This window comes from Pyxicephalus adspersus, chromosome 10 (assembly GCF_032062135.1).
Source record: "Pyxicephalus adspersus chromosome 10, UCB_Pads_2.0, whole genome shotgun sequence".
Classification (NCBI taxonomy): Eukaryota; Metazoa; Chordata; class Amphibia; order Anura; family Pyxicephalidae; genus Pyxicephalus; species Pyxicephalus adspersus.
This window is the reverse complement of record NC_092867.1, coordinates 57556398-57570268: the sequence shown is the minus strand read 5'-3', so window position 1 is coordinate 57570268 and position 13871 is coordinate 57556398. Positions and strand designations below refer to the sequence as shown.

Below are 13871 nucleotides of genomic sequence, written 5' to 3'. Positions count from 1 at the left end.
AGCCGGCGGAACACAAGATGCCGGCCGGCAGAACACAAGATGCCGGCCGGCCTCCCGCTGGCACCCGACGAAGGCACCCGACGCTGGAGAGATCGGCGGATGATGATTGATGGAGGACGACGCTGGATGAGCACAGGGGGACCAGGTAAGTAAGCATGTGAAAAATCTCGGGCTTAACCATCCTTGCAATTTTTTTTTGCCCGAGCGAAGGTCGGGCTTAACTGCAAGGAGGTTAAAAGTTCTACAATGTTTTGTAGTCAAAAGGGGTTATTTAATACAATCATTTGTATTTTTGTTTATTATACTGTTTATGTACCAGGATAGTAATTGTTATACGTAGGGTGGTCATTGCTACATACCCTTAGAAAGCACACCTGAATTTTATTACCACATTAGATATTCCTGAAGATTTACAATATCTTGGAAATGTGTCTTGAACACTAATACATGATGCAGAATCAGTCTGTGTAGATCTGTTCAGATATATTCCCAAAGCCGAGAAAAGGGGACATAATACTACCTTTGTCTGTGTTAAAATAACAACACTGGTGAGGTGCAGGGACCTTATAGTGACAGTGACGATTAGAATCTCGGTCTTTAAATCAATGGCAGCATGTGATGTCCCCCTCTTTGTCCTTTGTTTAAGGGCATAAAGACATTTCAAATGGAAACTCATCCTCACTGAGGTTACTGAGCTGTGCCTCTGCAGTTCTGTGTACATTCATGGCATGCCTAGTTTCCAGGAATTAACTCCAATGTGCATATGTCATTTTGGCCTGGCCAATCAAGATGGCCGAAGAAGGCCTAAACCCAGAAGAGGACCAGGTGAAGATGCTGGTGCCCAAAAGGAAGTAAGGTGGTGGGTAAGTAATAGGGGTTTAAGAGACAGAAGAAGACAGGTAGGCAAGTTTGAAAAGATGGGTCAAGCAAGCCGAATAGAGTATGGAAGACCATTCCAGAGAGTTGGGGCAGCTCTAGAAAAGTCTTGGAGCCATGCATGTTATGTGGTAATGAGAGAGGAAGTCATACGTGGGTCATTGGAAGAGCGAAGAGAGTGGCTAGGGTGTATTTTTCAATCAGGTCAGAAAGGTAAGTGGTAAAAGAATTGTGGAGGGATTTGAAAGCAGCACAGGAGCTACCTTATCTACTAAACATTACTTCCATCCATGCGAATAGAGGTACTATTATGCAGACTTTTTTGGGATAACTTTACCTCTTGGCTCTTACACATTCTTTCAGTGGGTTGAACAAAGATTGCATAAAAATGTGAAGAACTAAAGCCTTTTTTTTAACACAAGCACTTCACTTCCGGTGCTCAAAAGTAATTGGACAAAATAAAAAGCTGAAAATAAAATGTTCATTTCTAATACTTGGTTGAAAACCCTTTGCTGGCAATGACAGCCTGCAGTCTTGAACTCATGGACATCACAAGATGCTGGGTTTTTCCCCTTTTTTTAATGCTGTGCCAGGCCTTTACTGCAGCGTCTTTTAGTTGCTGTTTGTTTGTAGGCTGTTCTGTCCAAAGTTTTGTCTTCAACAAGTTAAATGCATGGTCACTTGGGTTCAGATCAAGTGGCTGACTTGACCATTCAAGAATACTCCACTTCTTTGCTTTAATAAACTTCTGGGTTGCTTTGGCTGTATGTTTTGGGTCATTTCCATCTGTATTGTGAAACACCTCCCAGTCAATTTGACTGCATTTAGCTGGTTTTGAGCAGACAGTATGTCTCTGAACACCTCAGAATTCATTTGGCTGCTTCTGTCCTGTGTCACATCATCGATAAACACTAGAGTCTCAGTGCCATGGCAGCCATGCACGCCCAAGCCATCACACTGCCTCCGCCATGTTTTACAGATGATGTGCTATGCTCTGGATCATGAGCTGTTCCACGCCTTCTTCATACTTTTTTCTTGTCATCATTCTGGTAAAGGTTGATCTTGGTTTCATCTGTCCAAAGAATGTTTTTCCAGAACTGTGCTGGCTTTTTTAGATGTTTTTGAGCAAAGTCCAATCTAGCCTTTCTATTCTTGTGGCTTATGAGTGGCTTGCACCTTGCAGTGCACCCTCTGTATTTACTTTCATGCAGACTTCTCTTTATGGTAGACTTGGATATCGATACGCCTACTTCCTGGAGAGCGTTGTTCACTTGGTTGGCTGTTGTGAAGGGGTTTCTTTTCACCATGGAAATGATTCTACAATCATCCACCACTGTTGTCTTCTGTGGACGTCCAGGTCTTTTGGCGTTGCTGAGTTCACCAGTGCTTTGTTTCTTTCTCATGATGTACCAAACTGTAGATTTTGCCACTCCTAATATTGTAGCAATTTCTCAAATGGGTTTTTTCAGCTTAAGGATGGCTTGTTTCACCTGCATAGAGAGCTTCTTTGACCGCATGTTGTCTGTTCACAGCAAAATCTCCCACATACAAGCACTCCCCCTCAAATCAACTCTAGACCTAATTCATAATAACATAAGTAAGGCATTGCCCAGAGCAGCCCATGAAATAGCCTTTAATTCAATTTTCCAATTATTTTTGAGCCCCTACATGAAGTGATTGTGTAAAAAGTCTTGTGTCCCAGGCGTCAAAAACCTCAGATAAGGCGTCTCTGATATGTATTCTGAAACACATTTTTTTCCTAATCTTTATATTTCCAATATTCCATTCTGTATAAAGTAATCAATGATGGATTTGTAGCTGCATCATTATGGTGAGCAATTTAAGACCAAGAACTGGTTTCCTAGGCAGCAGGGAAGCCTGGAAACCATATTTAGCCTGCTCTGGAGAACTAGAAGTCCCATGTGGTCACAGCCCCTCCGACAACCCCCACCCTGCTATCATTGGATATTGCTATTAGTCCCATCTCTGTTGTTGGGATATAAAAAGCCATGTAAGCCCAGCAGTAGGAGCTCTCACTGATACCATTATGTCGCCAAGGACAACAGCACTGACACATTGAGCACTGCAGGGAGCCCAGTGACTCTGACTAATAACTTAGACTTTACACCCCAACCTGGACCAGGAAAACCAACTCTACCTAAGTATAACTTCACAATTTTCTCTTTCTATTTTATGCTGTTGCTATAGTTCTGCTAGTTTTCTGTCATTATTCCTAAATTAGTGTTTATTTTTCTGTATTTGTTTTTGTATGCTTTTACTTATAAAACCCTATAAAAAGTGTAAGCTGAATCTCAATGCTTTAAATAGAAATAGTGTAACTTGCAAACCTAAAGCGCTACTTTAATACTGTGATTTCTGAGACATCCCTGTCTGGAGTGGCAGCGGATGACCCTACAGAAGCAGAAGCACAACTGCTGTTGTCAAGGGTAACGGTGCGCCCTTCCATCTAAGCACGTGGTGGCAGTCGACCTGTGATGGTGTGTTTGGCAAGGGTTAACAGGAGTGGTTAACCTTGCCCTGTGACAAACCCCTCTTTGGCTTGCCAGTGCGTGGACTGTTGCTGAGCGTGCTGGAAAGTCTATGCGCAGGGGTGCGGGCTGAGATGGCGTTTGTCACACTCACTTGACAACTCGCCATATCCCCTTTCTGATCACAACCTCCCACCTTTAATTTAAATCTTGCCCCCTTTACCACATCACAAACTTGGTCAATGGCAGAAAGATATATGTAACTTTGACCACAACCTATTCTCAAACTGCCTTATGTCCCTAACTCTCTCTAAAATCGCATCTCCAGATAAAGCTGCCACTCAGTTCAACCACCCTACTTTCTTTGACTCTAGATAAAGGTGCCCCTGCCGCCTTTTGCTACCCCTGTCCTGCTAACCCCTGACCCTGGCACAACAATCATACCAAACATCTACAAAAGACTGTTCGAGCAGCTGAGTGGAGGCAATCTGTCCTCAGCATTGACTACAGGAACTACAACACTTTAACACTAAATTCACTATCGCCAAGCAAAATTCTTTCTCCGCGGTCATTTCCTACCCACTTTCAGCTTCCAACCCACGCAGCCTCTTCTTAACAATTCACTCCCAACTAAACCCTACATCTGCTCTGCCCATAGCTACCTACTTTAAAGCCAAAATTAGACATGATGTCTCACCGTGCCATTCCAACCATATTCACCCCTTCCACCTGTAAATCATCACTAACCTCCCTTAGCCCTCTTACCCGGGACGAAGTCTCCTCTCTTCTCTCATCATCTCTATCTACTACCTTTCAGCTTGTCCCAATTCCCTCTGATCTGTTCTGTGCCCATTCCTCCTCCCTGGCCCCCGCCCTAACCAAACTAATCAACCTCTCCCTTTCTACTGGTATCTACTCCTCCATTTTCAAACATGCCATTATTCTCCCTATCCTGAAGAAACCCTCACTAGACCCCTCCCTACCTTCTAGCTACCGTCCAATCTCCCATATGTTTCTAAATTTCTTGAGCGCCTTGTCTATAAAAGACTCACCGATTACCTGAACACCAACTCTCTCCTTGACCCACTCCAGTCTGGGTCTTGAGCTCCCCATTTCACAGAAACAGCTTTCACTAAAGTGGCCAATGACATCCATAGAGCTAAGTCCCAAGGCAACTTTTCCTTCCACCTTCTCCTCGATCTTTCCTCTGCTTTTGCCCCCTTATAATCTACACCTTGAACTCCATTGGTATCCGTGACACTGTTCTTTTTTGTTTTGCTTTCTACCTAAAAGTTCCTTTCAATGGTAATGCCTCCTCGCCAACCATCCTATCTGTTGGTGTTCCCCAAGGGTCTGTCCTTGGACAGGTTCTCTTTTCTCTGTACACCTCCTCACCCAGTAATTTCACATCCTCCTTGGTTTACAGTACCATCTGTTTGCTGATGACACTAAAATCTACCTGTCCACTCCTGACTTGTCTCCCTCAGTCATGGATAAGATAACCTGCACAGCATCTCCAAAATCCTACCTGTCCCCAGAGACCACCAAACTCCTTGTACTCACCCTTATCTCTTGTCTAGACTACCATTACATCCTCCTCTCTGGTATTTCACTAACTCGACTCTCTCCTCTACAATCTATTATGAATGCTGCAGCCAGACTCATCCATCCTTGCCACCACTCCTCTTTTGCTGCCTGTCTTTGTAGTTCTCTTCATTGGCTTCCATTTAATTTTAGAATCAAATTCAAGCTCCTGTGGATTGCCTTCTAAAATCTCTTCACAGCTCTTGTTCCACTTACCTTTCTGACCTGGTAAAAATAAAATACTTTCTGCTCATTTAAAAGAGCACCCAAAACAATTTTTTTTTCAAACTTGCCTACACGTCTGTCTTTTAAAACCCTCAACCTCCCACCACTACATATCTCTCCTCCTAGTGTGTGTTACTTCCCCCATCGCCTAGAATGTAAGCTCTTCGGGGCAGGGTCCTCTCCTCCTGTGTCACTGTCTCATTTGCACCCCCTATTTAATGTACAGCGCTACGCAATATGTTGGCGCTATATAAATCCCTTTTTTTTCATAATACTAATATTAATTATGCATCTTCAATAGAAGCCCCATTTCTTGAAGTCACCCTACAACTACCTGAACCGGCCCTTCTGAGTACCCCGAGGATAGGAATTACACTGCGCAAAAAGCGATGTCACTTACATGAAATGACTAACAGCAGTGGTTATACTGGAGTTCTACAACCTCAGTGTTATTAGAACTGGCTGGTTTATACCAGTCTTCCCTTCATTGATGTGCCTCAGAGATCCCAGAGCAAAGTAGTGTATACTGACATGGTCACTTAACACACTGACAGAACCACTTTCCTCTTTAACTGCGGCAAAGATGTCTGACTTGTAGGCAGCCCTCAAATCTAGGGCACTGACTAGAAAAGGGGAACAGACACCTAGAAAAATGGATGATGGCTGTTATTACCCTAACAGTAGACCATTGTGCAGTCTTGTGGGTCACCCGGCCCACTGCAATCCCTACAGATCCCACAGCAGCACAGCTTTCCCTTTCCTCATACACCCGTCACTTCATCCCAGCCTGGCCCATTTCCCCAATGTGCACCATTCAACTTCCTCCTCAGTCCACACAGTACAGTCACTTTGGTTCCTAGACAACAACTATGAAACATAACAAAGGGAGAAAGTCAAATAGCCATCACTGCTCAAAGGTGTGAAGGAAAAAATGCTTTTAATAAATTTAGTTTTGTAAATCTATATTATAATATTTGGATTGAAAAGGAGCTGTGAGGTAATTGTGTATAAAAACTGAGCAATGTGTGTAAATATTTTAGATGTCTGCCATGTGGGGCAGAAAGTGTCTCCTTTGCAGAAGGGTTGGAGGCCATTTTGTTGTAGCATAACAGGATTTGCTTTTAGCAATGTATTTTTTTTTTCAGTTTGAGACACTTGCAAATTTCAGTGTGCTCAGCAAGGGGGAGGAGGGAACAATGGCTTCTTTATATGAGAGGAGGGGGTCCCAGCACTCTCTGGGGTGGGTGGAGAGGGGGGGGTCATGTGATCCTTTGGGTCAGGTGACGTGTCCCCTTTACAGCACACAATCAGGGGTCAGCAGGCTCTGCACAGGGGAAATTTAGTCTCTGTTGTATTGGGGTCTCTACAGAGATTATTATTTTTACAGGGGGATTTATGATCATCAGCACTTAAGCTGGTACAATCTTTCTCGGCTGAAACCCTTTAATTATTTAGAAATAGACCTGTGCTGCTTTCCTTTATATTTGCAGAAATATTTATATGTGCTAATTGCATATTTATTTTCATGGGACAGAAAACACGGTTTGATTTATGGTAGAACACATAACATGGAAAAGGAAAAGAATATTACTGAGAGGATGTTAAACCTCACCATGGAGATCATCTACTTACTGACTGGAGAGGTGAGGAGGATTCTGGGAGGTCACATGACATCACTCTTATCTCTTAAAAAAAAAAACAGAACTGACGAATAGGCTGTTAGATATTGTAACAGTTTCCCTTGTAATGCACCATTAATATTCATGGTGTCATAATGTGGTGTTTTTGCTTTAAATATAGAATTATATAGCTTTTAAGTTGTCGGATGGTTTGGTGGCAAACAACACGAAGAAGACCCAAAGCACCGGTATACAACCTCCGTCTCACTCGCTTAAAAAAAAGAATAACAAAAAGATTGAAGAAGTCACCCAGAAGATCATTGAGCTGCTGACGGGAGAGGTGAGTGATGCCGGGAATTCAGGGACATTATTATGGAATGTGTCTGGATGGTGACTGTATTATTGTGTGTGTCAGGTTCCTATAAGGTGTCAGGATGGTGCCATGCCTCTGTCCGTTGAGGAGTGGGAGTATTACGAAGGACACAAGGACCTCTACAAGGACACTATGGTGGCGAACCACCAGACCCTCACATCAGCAAGTAAGTGGAAGCTTTCTTATTTTGGTAAGGGCAGAGGGGGGTCTATCTATACCTACGCAACATCTCCAAAATCCGCCCTCACCTGTCCCCTGAGACCACCAAACTCCTTGTACATGCTCTTATCATCTCTCGTCTGGACTACTGTAACGTCCTTCTGTCTGGTATTCCACTAACCCAACTCTATCCTCTACAATCTATCATGAATGCTACAGCCAGACTCATCCAATCTTACCTCCGCTCCTCTTCCGCTGCATCTCTTTGTAGTTCTCTTCATTGGCTTCCATTTCACCTTAGAATCAAATTCAAGCTCCTGTGCTTTGCCTTCAAATCCCTCCACAGTTATTGTCCCACTTACATTTCTGACCTGGTAAAAAAAAATACTCCCCCTGCCGCTCTCTCCGCTCCTCCAATGATCTACTAATGACTTCCTCACTCATAACCTCATCACGCGCACGGTTACAAGACTTTTCTAGAGTTGCCCCGACTCCCTGGAATGGTCTTCCTCGTCCTATTCGGCTTGCTCCTACTTTCTGCTCATTTAAAAGAGCGCTCAAAACCCATTTTTACAAATTTGCCTACCCATCTTCTTCTGTCTTTTGAAACAATTACTACTTCCCACCACTACATATCTCCCATCCTATTGTGTGTGAAATTCCCCCACCTTCTAGATTGTAAGCTCTTCGGGGCAGGATCCTCTCCTCTTATATCACTGTCTGTATTAGTCGGTCATTTGCAATCCCTATCCTGGTTATTAATAATCTAGATTTTATTTCCTATATTTATGGTGCTAACACTAACCCAGTGCTTTCCAGACAATTCAGAACAATTTATACCAATCCATTTGCTGAACAAGCATACAGACTATTTTCCCACCATCTTCATTGACATAATTCTGTGGGTGCCAATAAACAATTTCAGGTGATTTCAGGAAATTAATCTTCCCCTAAAGCTGCCTAATAAGCTTATCTTTGGCTTGTAGGAGGTAACCAGACTGCCTGGAAGAAACATTCACAAACATGGGGAGAACAGGCAAACTTCATGCAGGAAATGTCTGTGATGGGACTTTGGACCTCAACACAGCAAGGTAAAAATGTTAACAATTAGATAACTTGTTGCACCTCAACATATCCTCTGATATGAAGACAAAAGAAACAATGTATGCAGTCAGTGTATATATTCTACAGATGGATCCAGTCACAGGAATACTTCAGAGAGATGTCCACGTCCTCTATACTCTCAGGAGTCCACTCAGGAACATCATCAGATCCCTCACCATTATCAGGTAGAGAAGTCCAAAGTGAACTGGTAAAGTTTATACCTCTTTCATGGACCCCTTTTCACCCTGTATTTCCTGGATTTATTTCAGGGATTTTGTATTATGCTCGGAACAGGCCAGTCTACTAGAGCTTGGTGTCTTTCTACTTTCTATTTTCCTAATAAAGGGTCTCTTTATGTGAGGAATTGGTCGAATGTCCATGTCCATCAATGCAGTGATCAGTACTGCACACATCGCCTATAACTGAGCCCCTGCTTGGGAGGCTGTGTCAGAATCCAAACGTCCCTCAAAACTATGGGTTCAAAATGAAAGAAAGGAATAGTGCTAAAGGTTACACAAGGGTTAAAAGAACTTAAGGTTGACTGGTCAGGCAAGGGTTGATCCAAGCAGCTGGCAAGTGAATGTCAAATGAAAGAGGGGTTGACAACTGATTAACAACAGCAGCATAGCAGTTCAGGAACTAAATGCTATGCTAAAAGCACCCTCTAACTGACCACTGGCAAAGATAAAGCTGTCCTTGACCCTCTTGCCCATGGGTCAAGGACAGCTTTATCTTTGCCAGTGGTCAGTTAGAGGGTGCAGAATTAGGTGATCATAGTGATCATAGTAGTTGTGGGTGATCATGAGAACCCTGGTAGAAAAATGATGGTACTGTTTAACCCCAGTTATGTGCAGAAGGGTAAATGTATCCTGTCCAGGCTTGGCAGCAGGTATGTACTGACAATATATCTCTGTGATTATTAAAGAAGTAATTCTGATTGATGATAATAGGAGAACAATAAGAAAAAAGGAATGTTTTTTTTTTTATTCCTGTGTAGGTCTCACTAGAGTCACACCAGATTAACGGTAGAGAAGAAGCTAATGCAAAAGACGAAGTTTCATATTTGAGGGATGATGAGTCATGTAAGGAGGTGGGCATTTCTCCAGGGATCAGTACAGGTAAGTAAAAAACCTGTTTAATAAAATAAATTTTCAGTAGTACTATGTACTTCAAAATTACCATTTCCTGAAATTAATAAACCTGACACACTCAGGGGTCTTTTATACAAATCAATACAAGGGTTTTCACTCTCATCTTTACAGATGCTAAAGACACTGGAGCGATTCATATAGATGTCAGTGAAGAGGAGGAGGAAGTGATATGTGTGAAGATTGAAGAGGATGAAATACCTTTAAATATTAGCACAGGTGAGACATAAACATAACATATTGAACAAAAATGGTCCAGCATCTAGGAGAAATAATTTTCGATGTCTGGTAAGGTCTTCTGCCTTCTTGGGTTTCCACCATAGTATGTCCAGTTTCTTCTAGTGAACCCAGATGTGTGCCTAATTGGTGTTCAGTCAGCTAAGATCTGTAAAATGTCATGAGCTTCAGAGCTTTATGGCTTCATTTCCTAAATATTCACATATTTTCCCACACAAAGAGGGGTTCAAGCAAATAGGAGATTTGTATTTGAACGGCATAGGAAAATATTGTCCTACCATATTATTGCCTTCTATATACTCATCATACTAGATTGTTTGTGTTTATTGTCATTTGAACTCTTCCTTACTCTTTATCCTGTTTCCCACAGATGGTGGAAGCAGTGGTTATAACCCAAGGAACCGCCATATTATGTTTCCACAAGTTGAAATAAATGATGATGACATCACAACAGAGGCTTTGGGAAAAAACCCTGCTACGGAAAACCTCCATCCAGTTATTTTCAGCGCAGACCTATTACCGCATCCCACAACTCACAGGGAAAGCTTATCCAGTCACTCAGCTCCCATAACCCATCATCCAGATCAAAGAGCAGGCACAGCCTTCATGTGTTCCATATGCGGCAAATGTTTTAGCTGGAAAGGCAGTCTTGTTGAACATCAAAGAATTCATACAGGGGAGAAGCCATATTCATGTTCAGAATGTGGGAAATGTTTTTCTAAAAAAACCAAACTTACTTTACATCAGAGAACCCACACCGGGGAAAGGCCATTTTCATGCTCTGAATGTGGTAAACGTTTTACCCGGAGGGACCATCTCAATATACACCAGAGGACCCACACGGGGGTGAAGCCATATTCATGTTCAGAGTGCGGGAAATCTTTTAGCCAGAGAGCTTTTCTCATTGTTCACCAGAGGGCTCACACGGGGCTAAAGCCGTATTCATGTACAGAATGTGGAAAGTGTTTTACCGGTAAAGCCCATCTTATTGTACATCAGAGGACACATACTGGGGAAAAGCCGCATTCGTGTCTTGAATGTGGCAAATGTTTTACTGAAAGATCTCAACTGCTGAGACATCGAATGATCCACTCCAGTATCCATCCATATGTATGTCCCGTATGCGGGAGTGGCTTTAGCAACCAATTGAACTTGGATAGACATCAACAACTCCATGCCAGTGGTAACCCACAAGCATTTTCTGAATGAGTCAGTTGGTTCTTAGGGAAGATGTCTTTTTTTTAGCACATCTCCACAGGGGACAGATGGCTTCCATGTCACGAAACAGCAGATGATCAAACTTACTGGCACATAGCTGTTTTTTCTTTTTCCACGATCATGGTGCTTCAATTTGTGAATTTGTGGACACGAACATTAGCCTTATGGCTATGACTATTTTTCTGGTTTTACAGTTTGGGATTAGTTGGTCTGTTTATGAAGTTGTATCCAACTGAGGGCAGGTATATGTTTTCCTTCTAGTTTAATTGTTTCTTCAGGGTTGGGCAACCTTTTTCTAGGTGATTTCAATGAAAAAGGGAAAAGAAACTGAAGAATAAGTAGTGAGCGTAGAATACAAAAAACAATATTGAAAGGCTATCGCTGTTATGCCTTGTTTGTCTTTGTTTTAGACAAGTGTAGCTTCCCAGAGCTGACTGAGCATGGTCAGACATATCGATAAAGTTGATTCACCTTCAAGAACCATTCCTGTGTATGGTTTATTCCATGGTCCCGGATAGAAGATCACTAGACAAGATTGTAAATATACCAAGGGATTGTAAAAATATCAGTACTATATTTCAGACAAATGCAAGTTTCTGTCTATATGGATTCATATTAAAGTTGAAGGTTAATCCCCTCTCCCTTCATCTTCTTCTAATTAAAATGTTAAATAAAACCTTTCTGTTTTCATCACACATTATTTTATACCCAGTGTTATCATCCCTGGGTCTTTGTGTCTCTTTGTGCAATGATGGTCATGGTTGGTGATGGGGTCAGCACATAGCTTTAGGGAAAACAGTGGACTACCCTAGGTAATGCCCGCATGAGAGACTGAAAGGACTAAAATCCAATAAATGAAAGTGGTGGGCTATCATGCTGGAGAGGAAAGCTTTGAATGATCCTGGATAGTCCCCAGCCAAGAAAGAAGGTAGGCTCTAAATAATTTGCTGCACTTTCGCAGTTTGCCAGATTAAAGCAAATATACCGAGGGCCTCATACATTTGACTACAATCTATATATTTAGGTGGGTTATATTTAGAACTGAATATTCCCTATTTTCTCCTTCCTCTGGATTCAATACTTGTATGCCTGTCTTCATTGATAGCATGCTTGTTCCAGGTGACATACAGATGACTTACTTACTAGAAAACGGCCAGCACAGATGATGTCAAAGTTTCTCATAATCCAGATTTCCTTTAAATCTTGCTGTGTTGGTGGCTGCGGGAGGAATTACCCCCTGACAGGCCCTTCAATCATTTTGAGACTTTGTTGTTGAGATCTTTGCATTAGGTACCCAGATCTGCACATCTGATGAGTGTTTTTTTACCTTTCCCTGTGCTGGCTTTCCCGATCTGCACACCTGCTGTTTCCATTAGATGAGTTTCCCAATCTGTACTGAGTTCCCGGGTCTGTAAACTTGCTGTGCCCATTATGAGGGTGGTAGCAATTTTCCCCTTCCTAGGCAGTTATACTTTGCTGTAGCCTTTAATTAGGCAGGTCCAGTCATTGAATGCTTTTGAATGGTTTAATGTGGAACTGGGAAGTGGAGGACTGGAAAAGATGAAGGGTCATTTAATGTAATCTACTACATAATAAAAATAAGGAGTATAATGGCCAATAAATGGAACTTCATTCTGTGGATGGTATTTTTTATCTACTCTCGTCACATTACTTGGGCTTGATTAGTAAGTTAGCTGGGCCTGGGCTTGACAGTTTAGTTGGCTTTGGGCCGTGGCTTCACAAATTAAAGGGCTAGCTGTTACTGGTCCTTAGAGTTGAATGGGCTTTTTTGGCCAAGGCTTAAAAGCTAGGTAAGCCAGCTTAATGAGAGCTTGACAGCTGAATGGGTCTGATCTTTCCAGCAGGATGACGTAGCTAACAGAAGAGTGGGAGAGCTTGGGCCTGGTTTTCTCTTGACCCAGTGTGCAGGGACCACTTTCTCAAGTGGCTCATATACATAAAGGAACCATTGTGAGCCTTCACTGGGTACAATTCATCACGTAATTGCTGTGAATATTATGAGTAGCTTAAGTTGAATGGCAGCTTGTAAACTGTCCAGCAAAATACTGGCTGGCAAAAGGGTGCTCATTTTTCAAGTAGTTTTTACTTTCCAGGTAGGAATTTTACTTGGAAGTCTCTAAAACATTTGCTTCCAATGGCAGAATACCTGATATACAATGATTATAATTGTGTATATCCTGAGTTTATAGGGTGATTTGACATGAATCTATTTTGTAAGACTGTCATATCTATTCCCCTAAGCCCCACAATATGTTGCTGTCACTTGTTCTAAGGGAACGAGCACAGGAAAACTTTGAAAACTTTATGCTATCTATAGAAAGGAGGTTCAGGATGAGATAAAAATATCGGGGGTCTTTACATAAATTATAAAAAGTACTTTGCTCATATGAAGAACTAATGCTGTTGATGTTAGCATTATAGAATAGAATGTTTCCATTTGCAGAATGAAAATTTGATTTACTGTCAACTCACACAAGTCTACATTTCTACATACATAAGATATATATTTATATATATACAATAAATTATGTTTTATTGTGTAATAATATTTACCTCCCTAGCGGTGTTCCTGAGTGTGGCTCTGGGAGCATAATCTATACAAAAAGCGGTAACCCTGAGCCACACTCAGGGTGGAATTTCCAGGGAGGTTAAAACTCCTACCTTGTTCCCAGTTCCAACGATGTCCGCGGTGTCCTTCAATGATGTCGACGTCCTCTTCTCCTGCCGATGCCGGGTGGGCATAGCCAGCTTGCACAGATGCCTGACGGCAGGAGAAGAAGACGCTGACATCGCTGACATCGTAGAGGACACCGCTGGA

The 13871-nt window shown here is 42.2% G+C and overlaps 1 protein-coding gene across 1 annotated transcript in view; it reads left to right on the top strand.

The window, feature by feature from the left end:
* Positions 1 to 11730, top strand: part of LOC140338900 (uncharacterized) — a 48805-nt gene extending 37075 nt beyond the window's left edge. The window contains exons 9-16 of the mRNA XM_072423218.1: positions 6518 to 6817; positions 6975 to 7133; positions 7209 to 7332; positions 8312 to 8416; positions 8517 to 8614; positions 9427 to 9547; positions 9692 to 9796; positions 10185 to 11730. Of these exons, the coding sequence (XP_072279319.1) occupies positions 6518 to 6817; positions 6975 to 7133; positions 7209 to 7332; positions 8312 to 8416; positions 8517 to 8614; positions 9427 to 9547; positions 9692 to 9796; positions 10185 to 11023 (1851 nt within the window). The 3' untranslated portion in view covers positions 11024 to 11730. The remainder of the gene's footprint in view (positions 1 to 6517; positions 6818 to 6974; positions 7134 to 7208; positions 7333 to 8311; positions 8417 to 8516; positions 8615 to 9426; positions 9548 to 9691; positions 9797 to 10184) is intronic.
* The last annotated feature ends 2141 nt before the right edge of the window (positions 11731 to 13871 follow it).